This window comes from Pholcus phalangioides, unplaced genomic scaffold (genome assembly GCF_987345545.1).
Source record: "Pholcus phalangioides strain wild (caught in Gottingen) unplaced genomic scaffold, Ppha-v1.0 ptg000029l_1, whole genome shotgun sequence".
NCBI classification, from domain to species: Eukaryota; Metazoa; Arthropoda; class Arachnida; order Araneae; family Pholcidae; genus Pholcus; species Pholcus phalangioides.
In genome coordinates this window covers 9466933-9493044 of record NW_028301619.1, presented here as the reverse complement: position 1 = coordinate 9493044, position 26112 = coordinate 9466933, and the positions used below count along the sequence as shown (strand labels likewise).

Below are 26112 nucleotides of genomic sequence, written 5' to 3'. Positions count from 1 at the left end.
TGAATCGATTGTGTGTGTCGGCGCAGCTTTACTGCTATGCAACAAGGAGCGAGTCTTCTCGCAATCAATACAACGTGAAATGAAAACGGAGGAGGGGGACTAACGTTTTACACACAAACTTCGGTTTCTAACGGTTTTTCAAGGTCAAAAGTAGGAGCAAGACCTATCCTTGACCGAATTAAAAAAAAATGATCTTCGTTAAAATACATTCACAAAATCTACTCAATGTTTTGTATGGATAAACAATATTTTCCTGATCATATTGTGAATTTCATTGCGTCGCCCATCTTCAAAGGTCACACACCAGCGAATATAACTATCGCAACGGTTGGAACTCGGGCTCTGGGGTTATTCCAGCATTTCTCTACCTCTCCCTATCTTCGCAGGACCACAGGTCGAGTCCACAGCCAGACTTTAAAATTTGGTTGCAATAAGATGAAAATTTTTCAATTGTATGTGACAATAATGTTTGATACATCGTAGACCGGTTTTTTTAACCCTAAAACGCTGACTACATACAAATACACCACCACAACAGGCAAAATTCCCAGCGAGGTGGTTGAGAAAAAGATGCCCATAACAAGTATGGATGTCATATATTTCAAAAATAAGGCAACCCAATTAAAAATGCAATTAACACAAATTATAAACAATATATACACACAATATATACACGTGATAAAATATTATACAATGCCCATAAAGAATACTTATGGTTGTCTTATTCTAAGTATGAATAGCTTCTCGATTTACCAATAAGACAATTCGTCACCACGAAGTTCACCGACATGACAATTCGCCAGAGAATTCGTCGACATGACAATTCACCACCACGCAGTTAAAGAATGGTCTAATTGCATATCCCATTTCCATCAACCTGGTATGTTGAAATGATTTGTCAACAGAGAATGAGAAAAAATTGGACAGCATTCGGAGAGAGTATGAAAAAAAAAAAAATTCAGAAACGTAGACGTATAGGTAGTTAACACGCAGTTTTAATTTTTAGTATAATTCTAAGGTTATAACTTATAAGGAAAAGCTCATTCATCGGCTACACATGAGTATACAAATACAAGTTAATTCGCGACCGGTGAATAAAGGTGGATTCACATTTAGATACTCTCAATGTCGTGTCAGACCGGCAAACATTCTGTAACATAAAAGTGTCTGTCTATGCCTGAGCAGCCACGATAGGATAGATACGAATACATTTGTTGGTTTTATGTTAAAGAATTTTCGTCGTGTCTCTCACGATACGGTGAATGTTTGTAGATGCGAGAATCCACCCTAATGTGCTAATATTCACATAAGTTCAAACGAAAGATTAGACCCACGTATTGTAAGTCACAGGTCCGTCGAAGACGTATCTTATTGGTCCTCAATTTCGAAAAAGTAGAGGGAAAATGCCGGAGTATTCTCCATTTGTGTTTTGGAGACTTTTTTAAGAGGATATTTTTATGTCATTATCATCCGACACACAATATCATCGCACATTAATTAATCCAGGGTTAATACCTGACATGTTTAACATCTCGGCCTTGAGCACCGCAGTGATTACTGAAGCTTCCAAAAGTGTTCGATGCCCAGCCCAATTCTGTACTCGTGGGATTTCCATGGCGTCCGCGAAATCTACCTCGCCTATGGGGATTTTTTTTCGCAACTGAGAAAATACCCCATTCGAGTTTCATTTAAGGGCCCTTTCACACGGAGCGGATGCGGGTCTGGAAAAAGTTTTAGCTATTGAAAAGCTCCGTATGTACAAGACGATGCGGAATGTGCCCGCAAGTGTTCGTGCGGGTTCGGATGGCGTCTGCATATGTCAAAACCTAAGTGCGGGCTCCGCATCCGCACACAGGTTTTGTACATTAGGTTATATGGAGCTATTCACACGACGCGGGTGCGGGTGGAATTTGCCCGCATCTTTGGCTACTTTTAAAAATAATTTTGGACGGGATGTTTTTAATTATTTGCCATAAGTACCCTTAAAAACACCATATGAAGGTTCATCAATATAGGATGTACCCACATACGTCTATCCCTCCGTTTCCTTCTGAGATAAAGGAGATATAGAAACTTTAACTGCCTTTTGTCCATACTTTACAATTTTATACAATAAAACCTGCCACTGACGGGACCATGAAAATGTGGCCGCTATTGGGAAATGGCCGTTATTAGGAATGAAATTTTATTTCTGAAAGAAAAAAAACCACTAAAATTTGTGACCTATATAACACGTAAAATGATAAGCCGTTAATTGCGATAATTATATTTAATTGACTAAATACTTTAATAACTTTTAAATTTAATTACAATTTTTTTTTTAATTTTTAAAATTAAAAATATATAAATATGTATAAAAATATATATTTTTAATACATATGATAGGATGGACCATGACCTTTTAGTACACCGCCAATCGACTGCTCTTACAAGGGGACACCAGTATCGACTGGTGAGGGACAATGCAAGGTTATGATGTCGCAGGGAATTTTTCTCTAATAGGGTTGTTAATGGAATAGCTTACCCCCGGAGGTAGTAAATTGTAACACAATTGACACGTTTAAAAAGAAATACGATAAACATGTTGGGGTAAATCGAGAAGCTATCCATACTTAGAATAAGACAACCATAAGTATTCTTTATGGGCATTGTATAATATTTTATCACGTGTATATATTGTTTATAATTTTTATTAATTGCATTTTTAATTGGGTTGCTGTATTTTTGAAATGACATCCATATTTTTATGGACATCTTTTTCTCAGCCACCTCGTTGGGCATTTTGCCTGTTGTGGCGTTGTATTTGGGAACCACAGGAAACCAACTTCATCCGACCACCACTGTGACGACGGTGGGGTTCGAATCCTGATCCTCGCCATTCGAGTCCGTCACTATGACCACTCGACCACCACAGCGGCTTATTATTATGAACTACTACATCTCGGTGTCCTATTAGTGTTTCTCCACGAATAAAATGACATTTTACAAGCATTCAATTTTAAGATGAGAAAATTCGTGAAATTTCAAAAATTTTACAATTATTTAAATATTTCTTGATATAAAACTCAACAGATACATATTTCACACTTACGTGTGAAATTATTTTAATTCTGCTTTATCGATGCATTTTATAAGTTCGAAAACAAAATAAAAACAAAGGAAAACAATGGTGGCATTTCTTTTTTAGTCCGTATTGGTTTGATAATCACAAATTGTATTTTTAATTGGGTTGCTGTATTTTTGAAATATGACATCCATATTTTTATGGGCATCTTTTTCTTAGCCACCTCGTTGGGCATTTTGCCTGTTGTGGCGTTGTATTTGTATTAAAAATTAAAAAAAAATTAAAAATTAAAAAAGATTTTAAATTTAAGATTTTAACTTAAAACTGAATACTTTTATTAAACAACGTTATCCACGTACGGCGTTCACTCAGGGCCGGATTAAGACGTTTGAAGGCCCTAAGCGCTTGAATAGTTTTGGTGTGCCCCCCCCCCCCCCGATACCTACAAGTATATTTTAATCGATATCGAGTCTATAAACTGAAAAAAAAGTGAAATTTTATATTTCAGAAATAACTAATCTAAGGATGGGATTTTTCACTTTAAAAGGTTTATGAAAGTTATTTTATAAAACTTGAAAAAAGCAACCAATAAATTTATCGGTTACATTTGAGTAAATGCAACCGATCAGCTTATTGGTTTCATTTGTAAAAGAATTATAAAATTTATAGTGTAATCCGGGCTTAAGACAAAATTATGATGTGAATATTTCTAAGCACAGACATTTTGAAAGTCTCCACCCCTCCCTTTTTTCTACTAAGAAAATTCTTTGATATCTCCCGAATTTTTTTGTTGAAACATCATTGGATGTTTTCGGAATTTTTCATATTTTCCAAAAAGACAGATCTTAGATTTTTTTCAAAATATTTTGAAAATATTTTCTCCCGTCGATTGCTTGTGAAGATCGAACTGAAGGCATCTTTATATACCTATATTCTATGGGGCTCTAGATTAAACCACCAAAGAATGGCTCTAGGCTGCCCATGGCCCCCCTACATCCTGTAGCGGGGCTTCTCGGTCAGACTTTTAACGGGCCCCTTCTGTAGTTAATTTATAGCGTGAAAAAGCAAAAAAAATGATAATCGTCCCGAGCCCTGTCAGCCCCTCCCCCCCCCATGTGGGGGGCCATGATGCTGCCTATGAGCACTCTTAATCAGGGGTGAAAAGGAGAAAAATTACAAAAATGGAAAAAAAAATAGAAAAGGTTTTTATGCAAAATTTCAAAATAAGAGCGTACTGGTCTGAGTGACTTAGAGAAACCGTGAATAAAACATAAAAAATTGAATACTTTTATAAACAATGCGCTATCCACGTATGACGTTCACTGGGTGAAAACAATCAGTCTAAAGATGTCATGAGCTCGTGTGAAAGGGCATGCGGATCCGTGTGAAAGGGGCCCAAAGGCTGGGCGCACACCGGTAAGATAAGACAGCTTTAGACAAGCTTAGTCGTTGTTTACGTTGATTTGTATGGCGCAACACACCAGTTAGTCAGACAAATTTAAATGTTGCGTCATACAAATCAATGTAAAAAAAAATGACAGCTTGTCTAAAGCTGTTTTGGCTTGCGTCTAACCGGTGTGTGCCCAGCTCAAGATTGACAAATGCTAGAACTTAAATAAGGATAATGCTAGAGTGGTTATATACAGGGCCGCAACTAGGGGGGAGCAGGCGGGCGCTGGGCCAGAGGGTGCGCAAATTTTATTCTCGAACCTCTCCAACATGGGGGAGCCAAAATGCGCACTTGCCCCGGGTGACTAAGCATCTAGTTGCGTCCCTGGTTATATAGATGCTCTTGTGATGCGCAAAATGCACTCGTGACTCCAAGACGTTTGAAAACCCATAGTTTGCACGAACGTCATCAGTCATAGTTCCTCGGTGTTATTTTCACTTATTCGTTAGTTTTGAGAGAAGAAAGTTATTTGATTTTAACAGCTCATTCCTGGCCAGATGCCAGTTCATCCTCAGTAACTGCTGTAATTAATATCCGAATCACAGTCAAATACCATACAATATGTATGAAACATTTAAGGCGGGAAAAACAGACGAGTTAAAATTAGATTAGAGTTTAAATGCAACGTAAATACCATGTTTCCTTTAATAAATTTCCTTATAAAGACTAAAGAAACACAAAAAATGAACTGCGATACCCAAAATCGTGACTACGTCATTTAATATTTTGATGCAAACCTCTTTTTATACATATGAATTAGTAGCCTATACGCATATCAGCACTAATTAAGCAATTAGTAATGATTAATTATGCGATTCCTTTCATGTATTTATTTCTTCCGTTTTGCGATTGTCTTTTTTATGGTTTGTTCTAGAACTGTTGATCTGTTCGAGATTGAGGCTAACAGCCATTGTTAAATATGATTTACATGAACAAGATGACGTTCGCTTATGCGTTCCCTGTAGAAAAATTTCCCTCTCAATAAGTATAACAAACTACTACTGCTGCTGCTGTAATGATTGGTACGGTAGTTTAGTGTGACGTCACGTTCTCCACACAAACTTTCATTTTCATTGGCATGTGGCCAACCACGTGATTTGGTGTTGGATTGTTGCAGACAAGAAACTATTCTTCACATACGTTCACATTCCTTACGCAATGATTGCTCCTGTTAAACACTGAACTTTTTTTTCTGTGAGCGCCTCTTTACTTTTGAGCCTCGTATTCCTGGGAGTTGATTCCCAGGATAAATGGCTTTCAGCCATACCCTCCGCCTGACATTTTGGACGATTGCCATATACTAGAACCAAACACAAACGTGGAGTGGAACGCAACTTACAAAACGAACACTCGAGAAGATTTTGCCACCCACCACGATTCGGTCAAAAGCCGCTATTAGTATACGCATATGAAACTAACTCATTAGTTTATCATTTTTGTCAAACCACGGTCATCTTTCTGCATACGAGGATTGATTAGAAAGGGATTTACAGTTTGTAGCCGAATCACACACACAGAACGGGCGAAAGGTTGGTGAGCCAAAACGTCTTCCACCCCACTTTACTCCCTTAGGTAGCAATGCATATGCACTTCCGCGGTCATCTTATCGCCGTTTCTGTTGTACCTGTGTCAGTAGAAGCAGCATAAGTAAGGGTGAAGGGGTGCTGTGCAACCGGGTTGCAGCTCAGGCTTTAGTTAGACATTTAAATTTTAAAAAATTTCCAATAGTAAAAATTCACATGACATCACGCTTTTGAGCTATATTCCTGACGACGAAGATGTTGAGAAAACTTTAGGCAACAGACAGGGCCGTAACTAGAGGGGGCGGGCAGCAGTTTTAGGTGGGAACAAAGAACACCATTACAAAATTATCGAATTTTAAAGTTATGAGGGTGGCAAAAATCCTAGTTATATAGCCTACGGCAGGGCCGTAACCGTATTACCAAACAAGAATTTACTTTATACAAATACAAATACAACGCCACAACAGGCAAAATGCCCAACGAGGTGGCTGATAAAAAGATGCCCATAAAAATATGGTTGTCATATGTTTCAAAAATACAGCAACCCAATTAAAAATGCAATTAACACAAATTACAAACAATATATACACATGATAAAATATTATACGATGCCCATAAAGATTACTTATGGTTGTCTTATTCTAAGAATGGATAGCTTCTCGATTTACCCCAACATGTTTATCGTATTTCTTTTTAAACGTGTCAATTGTGTTACAATTTACTACCTCCGGGGGTAAGCTATTCCATTTATTAACAACCCTATTGGAGAAAAATTCCCTGCGACACCATAACCTTGCATTGTCCCTCACCAATCGATACTGGTGTCCCCTTGTAAAAGCAGTCGATTGGCGGTGTACTAAAAGTTCATGGTCCATCCTATCCATCCCATTGAAGATTTTGAACACTTCGATCATATCTCCTCGACACCTGCGTTCATCCAATGTAAACATATTCAAAAAATGAAGTCTTTCTTCATAACTCAAGCCCTGTGTGCCAATAAGGACACGCGTAGCTCTTCTCTGCACCCCTTCAACCAAGTCTATGTCCCTCTGTAGGTATGGTCTCCAAAACCTTACAGCATACTCCAGTCCAGGACGAACTAAGCCTCGAAAAAGAGGAAGAATGACTTTAGGAGAACGCGAAGAGACCTTTTTGAAAATGAGACCAAGCATTCTATTCGATTTTTTGACAACCGCTGAACAATGTTCAGAAAACTTAAGTCGCTCGTCAATGAGAATTCCCAAATCGGTGACTCTAGTTGCATCCGGGATAGTGACACCATTCAACTCGTACTTTGTCACAAGAAAGGCAAGTGTGCATTTTTGTGCCCCCACCCAGTAATTTTTACGAAACAATCAAAGGGAAAAATCGGCTTCTCACTTGTCCGGTCTTTGAAGCACCAGAAATGCCATTGAAATTAATTTCTTAATAAAAATTCCCTCTTCATACTTGCTCTTCACAGAATAAGTGTATAAATAATGGCTTTTCAGTAAGAGCCGTAATGTGGACTAAGTTATCTGGCATAATTAAGAATAAGAAAATTCTGGATCAAAAAGCATGAGTTTCTTTGAAACCAAGACGTATGGTCATGCACATTTTGTACAGTGAGCAATGGCAACACCACCTATAGCAGAAAGCCTCCGCGATGAAGCTTTGACGTCACTGAAGTCATCCATTTCACTTGCAGCCATTAGATATAATAGGCCGACGTATACGAAATCTTTACCTTTTTTGCAGCATATAGCACTATAAAATTTTATAAAAGTTCTATAAAACTTGACAAATGCACCCAATAAGCTTATCAGTTGCATTTGCTCGAATGTAACAGATGATGTTGGGGTTGCATTTTTCAAGTTTCATAAAAGAACTTTTTTAAAACTTTTATAGTGTAATGCCAGCTTTGGTAAAGATTCTGGCAAAAAAACAGCGGCTATCAAACTCGCGACACCTCTAAAAACATCCTTCGGCACTTGAGGCAAGCGCCTAATAGAACTGGTCTATCGCTTTCCGAACTCACTACAAAAAAGAAAAATTTTGGGACGTTAAAACCACATAAATTAAGCGATTTTAAATTTTCATACGATTCTTTAGAAACAGAATAAGGCCGGGATTACACTATAAAAGTTTGATAAGAGATCTTGTACAAAATTTGGAAAATCAATCGCCTATTGGTTACGATCGCTCGAATGCAACCGATACGCTTATTGGTTGCATTTTTCAAGTTTTATAAATGAACTTTCGTAAACATGCATTTTGTAAAAGAAACGTGCATTGCAACTATAATCGATTAATGGAACGAATCGCATTTGCAAATCACGGATTTATCATTGAAACATTTTTCAGTGAGAAAAATTCTCGCTCTCTCCACACGAGTTCCTGCCAGGTTTACATGAATCGATATAATCCTCGTTTGGAAGAGTACACAAAACCGATAAAGAGTAAGCGCTATGGCAATCAATTTGCTTCATTTAGTGGTTTTCATCAGAAACAGAAAACACGAGGATAAACAATTTTGCTTTTGCAACACGATTATGTAAAGAAAAAAAACGTATTTCCCAAGACTACTCCACTGAAAATATCGTAAGGGTTTAACGAGGTCATAAATCAAGACTCGCCACTGTTCACTTCCCGCCGTGGGATCGAACCCGTCGTCTTTTAACGCTGCTTTCGGACGCCTCGGTGCTTTCTTTACAATCCGGTGGTAAGCAGGTGGTCAACAGCATGCATACTTAGTGTAACAAGGCAAGAAGCTATTGTGAGCATGTTACATTTACACGCACAGAAGCTTAAGATAAAAATCCAGTAATGCAGGTGGTGTTCTGTCATTGCATCAAACTTGACATTTATAACGATAAGAACGAAATCGACGAAAATACGTCTTTGTGACATTTTTACCACGATCAAAATTTTTATAAAAACCGTAATCGTCTAATAACGATTTGCATGTGTCAGTCTACTTTTTTTTCCTTCCATCAGTGGGTGCACAACCTGCAGCCCAGCAAGACGTTCCATCCGGCTCGAGAAAGGTGTCCCAGTATAGTATCAGTAGTAAAAGGCTGACCAAATTTCTTCATAAAAAAGGAAATCGGGATTTATATTTGACATCACCAATTACAGCCAAAAATTTGTCAAAGGTAAGTTGGATAGTTAATAAAACTGTTAAACATCACTAAAATTCATGAAAAATCACCAATGACGGAAAATAGAAGGGCTACTGCAAGTCGCAATAGATTGAAATATAATTCACCAAGAAAAAGTATGTTTCACAAATGGATGGACATGTTTATATGATTGCAATATGATAAGACAACTAATGTATTAGGGTGTGAACATAAAGCGTCCGTATTTCCGATTCTGGAAACCCGCGTCGTCTTCGATTGGTTGAAACCCGAATTTCAACTTTTTTCGCTTGAGATTCGGACGACCAATCAGACGACGTGGGTTTCCAGAATCAGAAATTCGTTGAAACTATGGGGAAAAAGGGACATTTTATGAAAAAGTCAAACGACCAAAATCACAGGAATGTTCAGTATGATACGGTTCATATGGTCACCCTATATGTACATGTACATATAGGTAGAGCGGGGGTCGAGGTTGGGCTACAAGTTTCGGGCCCGCGAGCGGAAAAAATACCACATATCTGGCCCGTGGACTGAAAAGGTTGTGCACCCCTGCCGTATTGGCTCTATCGACAAAAACGTTTTAGCCATAAGTAGTCTGTATCACAAATATAAACAAGATAAATATGTAAATTCACTGGCATTTAGTTTGAATTATGTTATGAAAATGCGTTATGGTGCAGATTTTTCAAATGGTTAATTTCAAAATGAATATCGTTATGTATCGAATGTACCATACAAAAAAAAATTCGTTGATTGTTGAATAATATCAACGGATATTCAGTAATCGGGTTGCGGCATGAATATTTGGAAATTGGCTTCAAGCTGTAGACCCTGTTCTAATTGACATTCGCGAGCTCAAAATGACTTATGCCGCTAAATTTATCAAGTGATTGTAAATTATTTCTTATTTTTGGTTTGAATTTGTTGTTTTCAAATAACACACATTGGCGAGTTTTTTTTATTTCAAAGTATTTTTACTTTCAAAGTTTTCCACTTCGTTTCCGTTCTATCATTTCATCGGTGCAGACAAAACAATTCGTTAAGGGGGAATTGACCTCTAATATTCTCGGTTCGGATTTTTTTTAAACTATATTCTGCTATATGTCACCCATTGTCATGAATGTGATTTTCAACCTTCTCCCTTTTGTGGTATTTTGAAAATGATTCACGTTATCAACAGACAAGCCGTCGAATATCGTTCCTTGATTTTCATGTTTTTCGGCTTGAAAGCATGCCCCGCTCGTCACATTTTCTAGGTATAACAAAAAATTCGTGGCTTTGAAAAACTTAACGGCTTGCTTGCATCGAAAATCACAACACGTATTTAGGGCACGATGCTTCTTATACTATGAATGGCGGTTGTTTGGAAGATCACACGCGTTGAACGGTTGCACAGCTGCTACACCTGCGTCACACTCAACATTTCTACCTCATCAGTAGCGAGAGATGTTCACGTGCTAAAAATTCAATAGTAGTTCATTTTGATAAAACTGCTAAACGCCCACCATCTCTATAAATTTTGCAAAATAAAAGGTCAATATTACTGATAAATATGCCATCAATGGCATAATTTTAGCGCCGTAGCATTTCTCGCGAAATTTAAAAACATTGATTTTTGAATGGAATGTGATTTGGTTATAGAACAATTTAGATTTGACAAAAGTAAATAATGAACAATAGTAGATTCGATAAAAACGATACTTGTCATTGTATTAGTGTAGCTGCAAGGTTTAATTTTAATTTTTATACTCAAGTCAATGTTTTTTCATTCAAATCTGCAGCATATCAGCTGGGTCAGAAAAAAAAATCTCGGGAATTTACTTCCTGGATTCAGTGATATAACAATATACCGTACTTACTACCTAATCATTTGAATTTTTTTATTCAGTATATCACAATTCGAATTAAATAATCGACAGTGGGGTATACTAAGTTACTTGATACAATCCAATGATACTAAAGTGAAACCTTATTCTCACGAATATGACAATGAAATCAAGATTGCAATCACGGAGGTTCTCAAGGCGGGGATGCAAAATCAATTTAAAGTTTTATTCTATAAATTTACTAGAAAATCAATATAAGCTCGCTGAAGATCTTAGAATTGGGCCCGCTTAAGGATGTGGAGAAGTATATATACATAATTTCTGGCATAGTACGATCGTTCAAATACTGCATGTGAGAGTGAATAATTTAAACAATTGTGCGCATATTGAAAATCGTCCTAGTATTTTCACTTATAGTATAAGCGAGATTTCATAAATTTTTTCGTATTTAATATTTGTCTGTTTTTAACGATTAATGTTTTCTGTTAAACCATTGCCGTTTTAACGCATGGGCCCACCCGGGCACTCAAGAAGAGGGGTCAAACAAAAATGAAATATTTTTGAAATTTTCTACAAAACTTTTTTTCGCTATAAAATTTTTATCAAAGAACTTGGAAAAAAAACCACCAATAAACCTATTGGTTTGCATTTTTCAAGTTTTATAATATACTTCTTGTATGAAACTTTTATAGTGTATCGCATCATTTAAATTTTATTGTATAAAAACTAATTTTTCACCCTTACTTTCTTTGTAACGGTGCATTTGATCCTAAATAATAAAGATTAAATTATAATGAATCACCACATCGGGCTGTATGCCTGTTGCGGTTTTTATATTTACATTATGAAATCGGTTAATTTTTAATTAAAAAAATTCAAGTGGAGGTGATCATCGTTAAGCGTTTATATACTTTTTAATTAACAATTTTATACTCCAAAATTTAAGAATATGGAAAAATTGTCACTTGATTTGCATGAATGAAAAATAAAGGCATTTCTCAGTTGTGCACATAATTATGTTTGTAATCGACCATGTTTTAATTAGGTATTGGAAGATATAAAAAACATTTAGAAAAGAAAAGAGAATATTTTTACGTACCTATTTATACGAGGCGGCTGATATTGATAAACACGAGATTTTTAGGCGTTAAAGAGTCAAAAAATTGATTGACACACAAGCATGATAGTGTAATTTTATGGTGAGCAGCTGGTTGAAGACACGACACAAAAATACTGTCGGGTCCAGTTAGAAGACAAGACAGACGAGAGACAGTCCCCGAGAAGATCACGCGGCGCGGGTAAAAGAAACTCACTCTTTGATTTTTGACATCCAGCCAACCTCACAAAAGAATATCCTTACCTCGTCGCCAAGACGCATCGCCAACTAAATCATTTCCCTCGCCATCGTTCTCCTCCCGATGATCAAGCGAAACGGAATTTTTAGTTGGGATAAAAAATGGCTTTTTTTTTTTCTGATCAGATAGTCATATATATTTCTATGGAACAAGATCTATTCTGTTTGCTTGTCATGTATTTTTTTATATTCTTTTCTGATTTATGGCATCATCTGTCATTATGTGTACAATTTTTTTTTCACCAAGTTACTTGGGGAAAGTAACTTATCAAAAAAATATTCGATCCATATACAGTGCAACTTGGTTAATTCTAATTTTGAATAAAATTCGAACTCTTTTATGAAAACCCTTGGGGGATGGGAATTTCATATAATTTGGGCGGCTTTTATATAAAAATAACCAAGCGCCCTTTTTAACATTTTTGAGGTATACCGAGAGACATCTGAACTATTGAAAGCGGTGGGATTTTTTATCTAAACAGAACCAAGTGAAATATAGGCTATGATGTCGTCTGTGTGCACTTGAACCAACTACCAAACTGAAGAGATAATTGAATCAAAGACAACTTTAAATAGCTTTTTTTCTCAGTTTTGAGAGATTTATTGGCACTTGGTTCCTTTTATATAAAAGCCGTTCATTTAATTTTAAAATTTCTTACTTTATTCGAACTTTTTAGAATTTTTTTGATAATTCGAAGTTGGAGGGAAAAAATCATGATTTTTGTATGAGCAAATTTAGTTTGGAAGACAGTCTTTGCTTCTTTCGATCAAGTTGCTAAATAACAAAATTTTAAAGGCTAATAAGTTTGAAAATTCTGTTTTTCTCTACTCTTTTTTTGATAATTTAATGCTCATTTCAACATTGTTCATGTGGAATGCAACGAGAATGTGTACCACTTACTACCGATTGTTTCTCAACCTATAGGATTAGAGTGTAACATTCAAAATCTGAATCTGTCGTCATTAAGAGTATAGAAAATATCAGATAGTTCAGATTGTGTAGTACGTTAATGAAAGTACAGGGTGATCAGCGAATAAGCCCTTATTTCAAAATTAAATATCTCTACAACAAAGATCAATAGAATTATGCGGTAAACGGTACGTTTATTAGCAAAACTGTAAGAATGTTGTACAGAAATTTCAAAAATTTAGGTTTTTTTAAATTTTTTAAAATTAAAAAAAAAACAAAAAAAAAACTGGAGATTTTGGGGTTCCGAAAATCCTCATTTGTGTGAAGAGAAACCACTGCATTCGCGTAAAGTTGCTGCATGGGCTGTGGTATGCGCCAGAGGCATTATCGGCCCCTTCTTCGTGCGAGAAACGATTACTACTGAACGTTACGTTACAATTTTGGAACAATTTGTCAGCACACATGGCGCATACCGCAGCCCATGCAGTAACTTTAGGCGAATGCAGTGGTTTCTCTTCACACAAATGAGGATTTTCGGAACCCCAAAATCTCCAGTTTCTTTTTTTTTAATTTTAAAAAATTTAAAAAAAAACTAAATTTTCGAAATTTCTGTACAACATTCTTACAGTTTTGCTAATAAACGTACCGTTTACCGCATAATTCTATTGATCTTTGTTGTAGAGATATTTAATTTTGAAATAAGGGCTTATTCGCTGATCACCCTGTACATCTCCTTGATAGCATAAGAATGATACGCAAAATTTTGAGAACAATTTCGTAATGGGTGATCATGAACTGTTTCAGTAAATCCGACTTTGAGCATGGTCAAAAATGTCTGCAGTGATGCTGATTCCAGAACAGTAGGATAATGTAGCAGCTAAGATCAATCATAAAATTAGGTTAAGTTATTATAATTAGGTTAAGTTATTATAATTAGGTTAAGTTATTATAATTAGGGAAACAGTTTCGTAACTGAGGATAAAATTTGAATCATTGATAATTTATTATCCTATGTGAATGTAGCAATGTGTAGTCATTCTATAGATCCAATAGATTAATTGGATGATTAGTTTTCTCCAATAACTTTGGACTTCGAATTAACCAAGTTCGATTTTATTTTTTATTTGAGAAGGGAAATTCGAATGAAATATTTATTTCGAAGAGAATTAACGAAAAAAGTTATTATTATTTTTTGCATAGATTTGATGAGATTGAATATCTGTGTCTATTACAGGTGCCGGAACCTGGACCACTGAGGGTCTGAGCTGATCTCCCAATTAATTCTCGAGGGGCTGAGTACCTCCCACTCCTAAAAATTCATGAATATATACAGGGTGATCAGCAAAATCGGCTTGATCATTCCCCTAACTAAAAAATTTCCTTGACTAAAACTCTGGAAGAAAGAAATATAATTCAAAATCTTATGCAAATTTCGAATTTTTGTCTTTTGAATTTGTTTTTTCCCCTTCGAGAACTTTTGAAGTTTGAAAACTTTTCCCTGACTTTTATCAAATATTTTACATTTTTCATTTCCCTGGTTTTCTCTCAGTTTCCAGATCACTAGGAACCCTGTACATAATGTAATGTACCTCTTCCCCTACAAACATACGTTCTTGAATCTCGTATACAGGACCGCAACTAGTTACTTAGTCAGCCGGGGCAAGCACGCATTTGGCGCCCCTGTGTAATGTAGAAGGAGCAACTATAGGGTAAATTACGCCCCCCCCCCTTCAAGCCAGCGATAGGAGCAACAGACCCAACTGCTTCCCCCCCCCCCCCCCCCGTTGCGACCCTGCCCGTATATACGGGATGTCTTGCAACCCTAGCTTCCCCAATGTTTTCTTCGTGAATAGGTCTAACTGGGCCTCTGGCATGGAAAAATCAACCTTATCTCTTTACCTTTTTATTACTTTTTTAACACAATATATTACACTTTTTCAATAGAAAATCGAAAAAAGAGGAGTGTTGAAAGTTTTTGTCTGCAAAGCCATAGTGGTGTTTTAACGGGTGGGTCAATGGTACTTAGTCCGAGTGTTCCTACTCAAACAGAGCCCAAAATCACTAAAAAATTTCATTCACTCTGAATTTTTCATTTTTTTACTTCTTACTTAAAAACCCCATTTCATTACCTTTTTGAAACTTCAATTCCGTGTTTTACAACTGAAAGACATTTTGCAAAGACGTTTAAATGGCACCCTAAAATGTTTGAATGTTTAATATATTTTATTAGCATTAGCCGTTTGTACTCGTTGGACATTTTGTCTGTTTTGGCCTTTGCATTTGTATTTGTATTAATGTTTTTTGAAACTTCAGAACATCAATCTCAACAGCGTTCAATTATTTTTCGGCTTCACATGATTATTGTAAGGGTAGATCATTTTCTAGAATCTAGATCGGTGCGGGAATGTGCGTGTACGTGTAGTGAAACCTGACGTGAAGTTTTTTGTTTCTCTGTAATGCTTGTTATGTGTAGCGCTGCCATCTGCCACCAGTTTTTCCAACTATGAGTGAAGTGTTATGATTGAATGATTTATCGTTGTAGGACTGTTGTTCTCTGTGGCGAGACTTTTTAACGGGGAGATCGGCTCGCATTTGCGCCTTGAAGTTGGGAACCACAGAAAACCAACTTCAGCCGACCACCACTGTGGGGATCCTCGCATCGCGAGTCCGTCACTATAACCACTCGACCACCACAGCGGCAGCACACATATACAGTAATAATTACGTATTTTTATTTCCTGGTATTTTATTTGGTGTCTAAATGTCATATATATGTAAATTGAACATACTTCGATACATTTCTCATATTGTTGCCACCCATCGTTAATAAACTTTTGTTTTTTCTATCCTAATCTATAAGACACTAATGACGCGATGTATCATACATTGCGTTAAAGATTTCTATCGAAACGCCAACAAGCAATCGTTGAGAAATAGCGCTAACAACATCACAAAACTACGCATGTCTTTTCTCTTTTTGACACGACGTCAGAATTATATTAATCTTCTAGGCATGTATTGACGCCATTTTTCACGTTTTATGGAGTCGGCGATTTTTAACCACATTTGATCATTTTTGTCGCCCTTTGCTCATTTTATGCACACACGAAGGCAAATTAGTTTGGCAGTTTATATTTAATTTCGGACGACTTTTCCTTCCATGTCTCTCACCCAAGAGGTTGATGAGTCGTGATTCTTAATATTGAACACATCTCGATTATCAACTGCTTACTTTGATTAAATTAATTTCGTACACGTTTGTCTATCTGTACAGGAACCGACAGAAACATGAAACAATTATCATTTAACACTATGGTTCACCCCCATGAAAACGTATTAAAATAAAAAAAAATTACAAAAATGTATATAAATTGGGGTGCTGTTAGCATATTTTTAATTCAAAAATGCATCAACAATGCAATTTAAATAATTAGAGTGGATTTTTAATTATTTAAATTGGTTAATATTAAGGGTGAAATATGTAGCTTGTCTTTATTTTGCTATTATTTTTAAAAAGAAAAAATTTTGCTTAATAAAGTTTGATAGTTGTTTCCTTGAATTTTATATTCAAGGATCCCTCAACTTGGAGCGATTTTATAAATCTCCGAACACGTAAAACTCTCAAAAAATGACACTGACGAGGAATAACCTCTTCGTAGATAAAAAAATATATTGTACTTATACAGCCGTATTGACATTAAAGGAGGTACTTTCTAAATATCTTTTTTCCCCGTACTTTAAAAAATTAAAAAAGTAAATTAGTATAGTACAGCGTGTTTCTCCACCTTTTCCTGAATCCAAGAACCAGTAGAATGGCTACAATTAGACGGACCACTTCTGTCCTGTATTACGGGACATTTCTTCAATTTTGGTGGTTCCGATTTTTTTAGACAATGAATATTGCTTTCTAATATTTACCAAGGTCACGAATACACGCCGTTTTCATAATACATGAGTTATATTATGATAATTATGACGATAAATATTCATCTCACATATTTTTAAGGTTCAACATTTCTTTCGCGATATTTCGGCAATTCTAATAATAATATTTATATTCTAATATTTATATTCAAAACATACATATTTTAGTCCTCTCAGAAGTCTGAATTTTTGAAATGAAATATACAGTCGAACCCCGTTATAACGCCCCCCGTTGTAGCGCCGACCCTGCTTACCGCCACAAATTTTCAGTGCACAAATCTTCCATATAGGTATTATAATGTAAAAAAGCCGTTATAGCACCAACTCGTTATAACGCCAACTGTTGTATAGAAAGTCTGTGTATTTTTTTTCCAAGAAAATTTCCACAACATTTCTTCTCCCATCATTTTTTTTTTCTGAAAGGAGTTGAGGAATTATCCTTTCCTCATTCCAATTGTTATTATCAGTCAAAATGACAATAGTTTAGACTTGGAGCAAATGACTTGAAGAATAAAAAATTGTGTGTAGTCCAGAGGCAGATCTAGAGCTCAATGTTGGGAGGGGTGGTTTTCCAAATTGTTGTGGGCAAGGTGACCATACGTTCCGTATTTTTTGGTCTCGAGTTTTCTCTGTTGTTTTCTTCATTCCGACTTGTCTGAAAAAAATGCACCGGTATTTTCCGTTTTGTAGTCGGAAGTTTTCTTGAATTTCCTATTTAATCAAAAACGTTGATACACAAGTAATTTTCAACGGATTTATTGAATGCAATATTGTCATATTCGCATTTCGCTTGGGGGGGGGGGGATATCGGAAATTCATCCGATACTACTGATATACATGCTTCTGTTTTTTTCTCTGATTTAACAGATCATTACGCATAATTTGTAAGCTGCGTTTCAGTGTACCCGCTTCAACTATCCGAATAAAACAAACTAATCGCCAGTTTAAAAAAAAATTGGTTTTATTGCAAACTTCATATTTTTCTTCAAAAAAATTACAATTTTTCATTCAATAATACTGACCCTTTTAATAATTTTTTGAAAAGTTTTTACTTAAATTTGAAACAATAGTACGCAATAACACTAGATATATTAATTATAAAAATAATAGATCACAGCTGAATTTTTGGATCACTCATGAATTATAACACCTGACAAAAGTTAAGCAAGAATTGTACTATAAAACACGAAAATTTCCTTTCGATATCCCGTTAAATATAAGCTATAAGAATGTTGTATAAAACTTGGTAAAATCTAAAATAAAATCTGCTAAAACTGAGTATTTTTCCCACCCAATTTTCAAACTGTAACACTTTCACGAAACGTTGGAAATTCATTGATGATATAATTAATAAAACTGATGGTCATAATAAACTGTTTTCTTCCGATTCTGTGATCCTATTCTACTGGCCCAAAACTTTAATTCCCATTTTGTAAATATTTCCCCAATCAATATTAACATGAATGATGATTTTAAGCAATACATGAAATCCAATTATCACTCAATATACCTTTTTCCAACAACTGTTGATGAAATCTTGGCAATTATTGAAAAATTACCCCCTTCTGCATCCTTTGTAGAAACAATAACCATTAAGGCCGTGTGAAAATTCTTCCATGTTTTGAATACTCTCTCAGATTGAATAAATATATGCATGGCTAATCTTAATGGTGAATTTCCGAGGTCTCTAAAACCAGCTATCGTAATCCCCATTTATAAATCTGGAGATCCGAATGATTTCAATACGGTATCTTCAGGCCAATCTCAGTTTTACCTTCTATCTCAAAAGTATTTGAAACAATTATCAAAAATAGAATATAATTATAAAAAATAGATTTTTCTTGTCAAATTTCAATTCTTTCTCCAACAATCAGTTTGGATTTTTTCCTAATAAAAATAAAGAAACTACTCTATTAACATTTACTAAATTTATCGCTGCCTGGCAGTCCAGTGGTTAGGGAGATAGCTTCTGACTGTGCAGGTCTGGGTTCGGGCATGGATGTCTACTAACACACTAACAAATTCCCTGGACAGATCGTAAAAGATCTCTTGGGAATACGTGGTGATCACATTATTTATTATTTTTTTAAAAAAAGTATTGATAAATCTAAAAAAACCATTGCAAGATTTCTTGATATAAGAAAAGCTTTTGATAGAGTGAATCATTATATATTACTAAATAAGTTGTCAAAAATTACGGAATCAAAGATAATGCTTTCAATCTAATTGCTTTTTATTTAACCCATAGAACGCAAACAGTCAAAATTCTCAATAACCTTGGCACCCCATTGAAAATAGTGAGAGGCGTTCTTCAGGGCTCTGTTTTGGGACCATTATTATTTTTAATATTCATAAATGATTTATGCAACTTAAACATAAATGGCAATATAATAACTTTCATCGATGACACAGTATTACTTTACTCAGCTGATGATTTCCAATCTCTAACTAACCTAATCAATTACTGATTTAATTAGAATTCGAATGTGGTTTGTTTCTAACGACCTACAGATAAACACATCAAACATTAAGTTTATAAATTCTTTTTCCCAAACTAACATTCATTTTAATCCTAATTTAATTTTCCATAATCACAATTGTACTATTAGTTCTAATTGTAGTTGTTCATTTCTTGAACACGTTACTACAATCAAATACCTTGGCATATACATTGATTACAATCTTAAATGGAAGAGTCTCATGTCAAGTATTTGCAAAAAAGACTATGCGGTAGAAATTTATAAATTTTACTATTGTACTTGTCTTTTTTACAAATTCTATATTACTTCTTGTTTCACGCACTCCTAATATATGGCCTAACTGTTTGGGGTTCTGACTATCTTTCAACCCTTTTCCCCATGATCAGCCTCCATAAGAGAATAATTAGAATCATCATAAATGATTTTACTACACCATCGATACAACTTCATCAAGTAATCTGATGAAATCATCTCGGAATACTTACATTACGTCAATTATATTTCTATAAATCCATCCTCCTATTCAAAGGCCAATTCTCATTATCGTTAAATATATCTCGATCTTTAAATAGACTAAATAATATGCATTCACTTCCGTTACCTCACTAAACACTTTAGAAGAAACATTTTACTTAACTTATCCCAAACTTTTACAATACATTACCATCAGAAATCACTCACAATACTAATTCATCATCCTTTAAAAAATATGTCAAGCAATACATATTCTCACTTGATGGTATAGAAAATTTGTTTTAATGTTTTTCTGTTGCTCATGTAATTCTTAAATAACAGTTGAATTTATTTACATGCTTCATCTAATTGTTTTTGCTTTTGCACTCCTCTGTTTAGCACAGGTCGATAAGATACTCGCCTGAAGCACCAAAGGATGTTAAGAGGTGTCACGATTTCGATACCCGGTTTGTCCTTGTCAGAAATTTTCTTGACATAAGGGTACAACAGAAACGGCGACATGGCCACAGAAAAAAATTGCTACCGCAGGGAGTCTCATATCAAGGGGTTAGCGCACCGACCTCTCGATGAGTATAAAAAAAAAAACTGCCGTTTCGTCTAATTAGCCTTCCTCTGCAGAAAATGACCGTGGTGCGACAAAAATGATTACTCCTCTGTTGCCATGAATTATACAATTGTATATATATATATACACAGTACTATGTATTCAGTTTTATCTATTCAATACTTTGTTTTCCATGCTAATTTTTACCAGCATTTACTAGAGTGGGTCATTTTTTTGCTTGACTCCTCTTGGTAAATTTTTCTTTCCATATTTCTCTCATATTTTTGTTATACTTGTATAATGATAATAGTAAATTTGATTTGAAATTTGAAAAAGAAAAGTTGAATAATTTTTCATTCAGCTAGAATTAAGTTTTAGTGGAATTAATTTTATCAAGTCTGCTTGCAGACCACTTATACCAGTGATGCGCAAACTCATCAGTCCGCGTTTCAGATATGCGGTATCTCTGCCACTCGGGGGCCAGAAACTTGTATGTAAATATGACCTGTAATTTACGGGACATTTTTCCGTAATTTTTTACGTGCCAACTTTTTTTAAATAAAATTTTCCGTTTTCTCTCTCATTTTCAATGAGACTTATTTGAACATTTGAAATCAAGAATTAAATTTTTTCATGACAGTCATAATTATCATGTCGTATAAACATATTCAAATTATAAATTTTCACCCATTTCGTTTTGTGGAAGCTCCCAATTCCCGCCATTGGTGATTTTTAGCAATTTTAGCGACAGTTGGCAACTTCAGGGCCCAATTAGATGCTTGGTCACCCGGGGCAAGTGCGCATTTTGGTGCCCCCTTGTAATGTTGAAGGAGAGGTTTGAGAATAAAATTTGCGCCCCCTCTGGTCCAGCGCCCGGGGCACGAGACCTGCCTGCTCCCTCTAGTTGCGGCCCTGGGCAACTTTACTTGCTTTTGAAAATTTTTTTGGCGATAATTTGTGATATCCCGTATGGATACCAATTTTCGGTTTCCTGTATTTTTATGAAGAAAATATGGTCATCCTAGATATTTATTGTGTTGTGTGTATTGATAATTTTCTATCGGAACACCTTCCGCAATCTGTAGTTTACCCATCCCTAATCTATATCATCGTCGCGGACCATAGGTTGAGAAACACTGGTATAGTTGGTTTTTTGACCATGTATTTGCCATGTAATTCAAATATACACTGAACTATAGAGGGTTAAAAGACAGAAACACGCACAATACCCTTAAAAAAATTAATTCATTGCATAAATTGTAAATTCAGATCTGAAATACTTTAAAAATTTTATGTTTCACAAGTTGGTTAGAATGGAATATTTCGTAATCGAGAGACAATATTCAACTGAAAAACTGATTTCAACAATTAAATACTTAAATACTAAAGTTAACTTCAAACCAAGCGGGAAATTTTCGTGTAAGATACAAAGAGAGATGCAGGTTATTATTTTTAGGAAAACATTTGCGTGCACTACTACAAATAAATTTAAAAAGTTATTTTAACCGATTCATTTTAGCAAAAAAATATATTCATTATAGATTAAACTGTGACGAGTTTTATAGTTATTTATAAATATTTTCACGGACATCATCATTCTTCGAAAAATAACTAAAAATATAGAATTGATGATTAAAAAAATATTACATACTCAACATGAGTTCCTTGTACATCATTGGAGTATTATGTGTGTGCACTGTACTTTTCTACACTCAGTAGGAAAAATACAGCTTCGCGCGAGTGTTTCTAAACAAATAATACGAGAGAAGGGGGAGATTCCAGTTTTACCCTGAACTAGAAAAACCGGAAAGAGACATTTGTTGGGGCTCCACCACAAATACCCCTGCAGGGTTTTCTTCTCGGTGGGAGGTAGGATGATTATCAACGTGTAGCATGTATAACATAATATACAGTCGAACCCCGATTTAACGAATCAGAGGAAATCGATAATTTTATTCGTTAAATCGAGAAAATCGTTAAATCGGGGTCAAATTGATCAGGAGCATAAACACACTCAAAACGGCAAATTTTAAAAGATACTTACTTTGGGGGTTTGCTGTAACAACTTATTTCTGACAACAATTAAATAAAAAATGCATAAACTTAAGAATGAAGTCAGGGTGCACATGAAAAAAATTGCTTCATAGAAGTTTATTTGATACGTCTAACATTTTTACTAAATTCTGTCGAAATTGTCATTTTTTTTCGCTAATCAAAAAACGTTTTCCCTTCAGATGACCTGCCATTGTTTACTTGTTTAAGACACAGAGCAAAAACTTGAAGTAACTTTACTTTTTTTACTGAAATCAAAAGATGCGGACAGCAGTGCCGTCTTAACGCATGGGCCCACCCGGGCACGGCCCGAGGGCCTCAAGAGAAGAGAGGCCTCACAAAAATGAGATCCAATTGAAATTATCATAATGAATGGAATTCAATCCTGAAAAAAGTAAAGTTATGATGGTGCATAAAAAATGTCCGGATGGAGGTGGAGTCAATGTAACTCTGGATGGAGTGGCAGTTGAAGAAGTTGAAGAAATGAAATATCTAGGAATCATTGTCGACAAAAAATTTCAGTGGAAAAAACACATCACATACCTCTCTAGGAAATGTGAAAGTGTTTTGAATGGCCTTTTGAGAGTATCTCAGAATACATTTGGATTGAAATCTGATGTCTTGTGTTTAATATACAATCAGGCCATCGTTCCTATTTTTACATATGCTTCCAGAGTTTGGGGTGATTCCCTGAAAAAGAAAATAAATCGTAAGAATATTAAGTTCAGCGGAGATTTCTTTTGAGAATTGTTAGAGGATATCGTTCAGTTAGCTACGAGGCACTATTTGCTATTTCTGGGCAAACACCTATTGACATCCTTATCCTCTACAATAACGAGGCCAAGAACATATTTTCAAGAAATTGTGATGACAATTCCCTTTCGGGTATAGTACCTTTTTCATCTCTTCCGCACCCAGCGACACGAGCTGCTATCGCACTTGTAAATTACAATGAAGAGTCTTTTCCTAAGTACGATCTCATCTGTTACACTGATGGCAGTAAAATTGATGGCAAAGTGGGTCTCGCTTACGTTGTTTATAAGCAAGAGAATGAGCTCCTGTTTCGCCAATTCAGATTAGAAAATAACTGTTCTGTTTTTCAAGCCGAGCTCCTCTGCTTGAATCTTGCCACCAAGTGGATTTCATTTTGTGTTGGAAACGATAATAATAGCGCGCTGATATGTTCAGATTCTCTCTCTTCTTTGCAAAATCTACAAAATATAAATTCTACAGAAAAACTTGTGGTGGAGACACAATGTCTTATAAATGATCTTAAAAAGGAAAAATATATAATCGATTTCACACATGTTCGAAGCCACTGTGGCATCACTGGGAATGAGAGGGCAGATGATCTCGCACGGTCTGCTACACTTCTTAATGTCATAGAAAATGTGAAAGTCCCAAAATCTCACTATAAATATGTGTATCGACACAAATCAATCCATCAGTGGAACACAGAATATGTCAGTTCTAAAAATGCCAGGCCGGTAAAGAAATTCTTCCCTTCGATTCCGGCGAGAATGAAGTGTTACCATTTCTCCACAAATTTCCATCTGACCCAATTTATTACTGGGCATGGGAATTTTCAAAATTATCTCGCGAGAATGAAACTTGCCAGTAGTTCGCTGTGTATATGTGGAACCAATGAAGAAGATCCTATGCATCTTCTTCTGTCATGCAAAAATCTAACGAAGGAGAGGGTTCATTTCAGAAAAGAACTTAAGAAACTGTCTATTTCTTGGCCGCCTGCATTGTCCGATTTGGTCAGATCAAAGAAAGTCCTTCGCATTCTAAAAATATATGTACAAAATATCTTTGCGAAAAAATAATTGGTTTCTATTTTATTTTTTGTATATGCAATGTGTACTTGCGTACATTCTCATTTTCCTTGCAAGTGCTGTTTTCGATTCTTGAATAATTAATCAAAATTTTCATTTAAGTACTAATTCCTTTTTCTTTTCTTCTTTTTTTTTTTTTTTTTAATTTTATCTTTTCTCACTATCTTTGTATGTATGTATTTGTGTGTGTATATATATGTGTATGTGTGTATATATATATGCTTATGTGTGGTCGTATATTTTTCTATTCATGTATGTGTATTGAATTTTTTTTTTTCATTGCATTGATACCATATGGTATTCACTGGTGGAATATTGCGCTTTGAATTGCATTCGTATATTGTTATTGTACATACTGATCTGATTTTTCCTTTCTTTTGTATTACGCTGTATTGCAATTTTTGAGTTTCTTGAACCGTATACGTTTGTTGTTGTTACTTACGTTTGTAAGCCTTGTGGCATACTCTGTGGAACACGGGGAGTTGTTTCTGAAGGACCCAAATAAAAAAAAAAATAAAAAATTGAAATTATCTAGAATTTACCAGGTAGGGCCTCAGAGAAACCACTTGGCTTGGGGGGCCCCATGATGCTCTTAAGACGGCCCTGGCGGACAGCACAATGTTTTATGGTATTGGTGTTACACCGATTGCGGAAACCTTCCCACGTATATTCTGAATGCTTTTTACTCGAAAAGGAACAGATTCCTGTTCTTCCCCCTTTTTTTGTTTGTCTCTAAAGAAAGGCTAAAGATCCATTCCTGGGTAATCAAATCTTCAAATATTCCTATTGTGCTTTTGTAAGACGAGAAATTATAATTTTTTTTTGGATAGTTCAGAAAATATTCGTTCTATCGAGGTTTTTTATTCGTTGAATAGGGGTTTGACCTCTATTTTCAAAAAAATTTCTGAAAAAATTCATTATATCTAGGAAATTGTTGAATCGGAGATCGTTAAATTGGGGATTCAACTGTACTATACAGCTCGGTGTAACTTTCCCATTCTCTCTTTCAGTATCATTAATTGGCATTTCAAGGTACAGTCAAACTCGGTTATAACAACATCAAAGATTACGCGAAATTTCAACGTTATAACCGAGGTGTCTTCAAAAATACAAATACAAAGACCACAACAAGCAAAATGCCCAATGAGGTCACTCGAAAATAGATGCCCATAAAAATATGGATGTCAAATGTATCTAACCACAACTAATACATATCAAAAATACAGTAACCCAATAAGAACAATAAAAACCAATAATTATGATAAAATATAATACACTGACCATAAAAAAAATTTATGGTTGCCTTGCCCATAGGCGTACGCAGGACAAGTGGGAGAGGAGTTAAATTTTTTTTTCTTCTGAAAGGAAAGAGGAGTTAAAAGTTTTTTTCCTGCAAAGTAACACCATAATTTCAGCTCGTCCCCCCTCCTTGCGTACACCAATGGTTTTGTCTAAGTATGGATATCTTCTCGATTTATACAAATACACTGCTGGCCACCCAAATTGCAACACCAAGAAAGACAAGAGATATCGCAACAATATTTATTTTGT

General features: G+C 35.3%; 1 protein-coding gene across 4 annotated transcripts in view; it reads right to left on the bottom strand.

Annotated features, from left to right (window-relative positions):
- Positions 1-22346, bottom strand: part of Ndae1 (Na[+]-driven anion exchanger 1) — a 338918-nt gene extending 316572 nt beyond the window's left edge. For 2 of the 4 annotated variants that reach the window (XM_089252552.1, XM_089252555.1), the window contains exon 1: positions 22323-22346. In XM_089252552.1, the coding sequence (XP_089108678.1) occupies positions 22323-22344 (22 nt within the window). In that variant the 5' untranslated portion in view covers positions 22345-22346. Of the gene's footprint in view, positions 1-12084; positions 12311-22322 lie in introns of those variants that run through there. The other 2 variants (XM_089252556.1, XM_089252553.1) reach the window with 2 other exon arrangements.
- Between the last annotated feature and the right edge of the window lie 3766 nt (positions 22347-26112).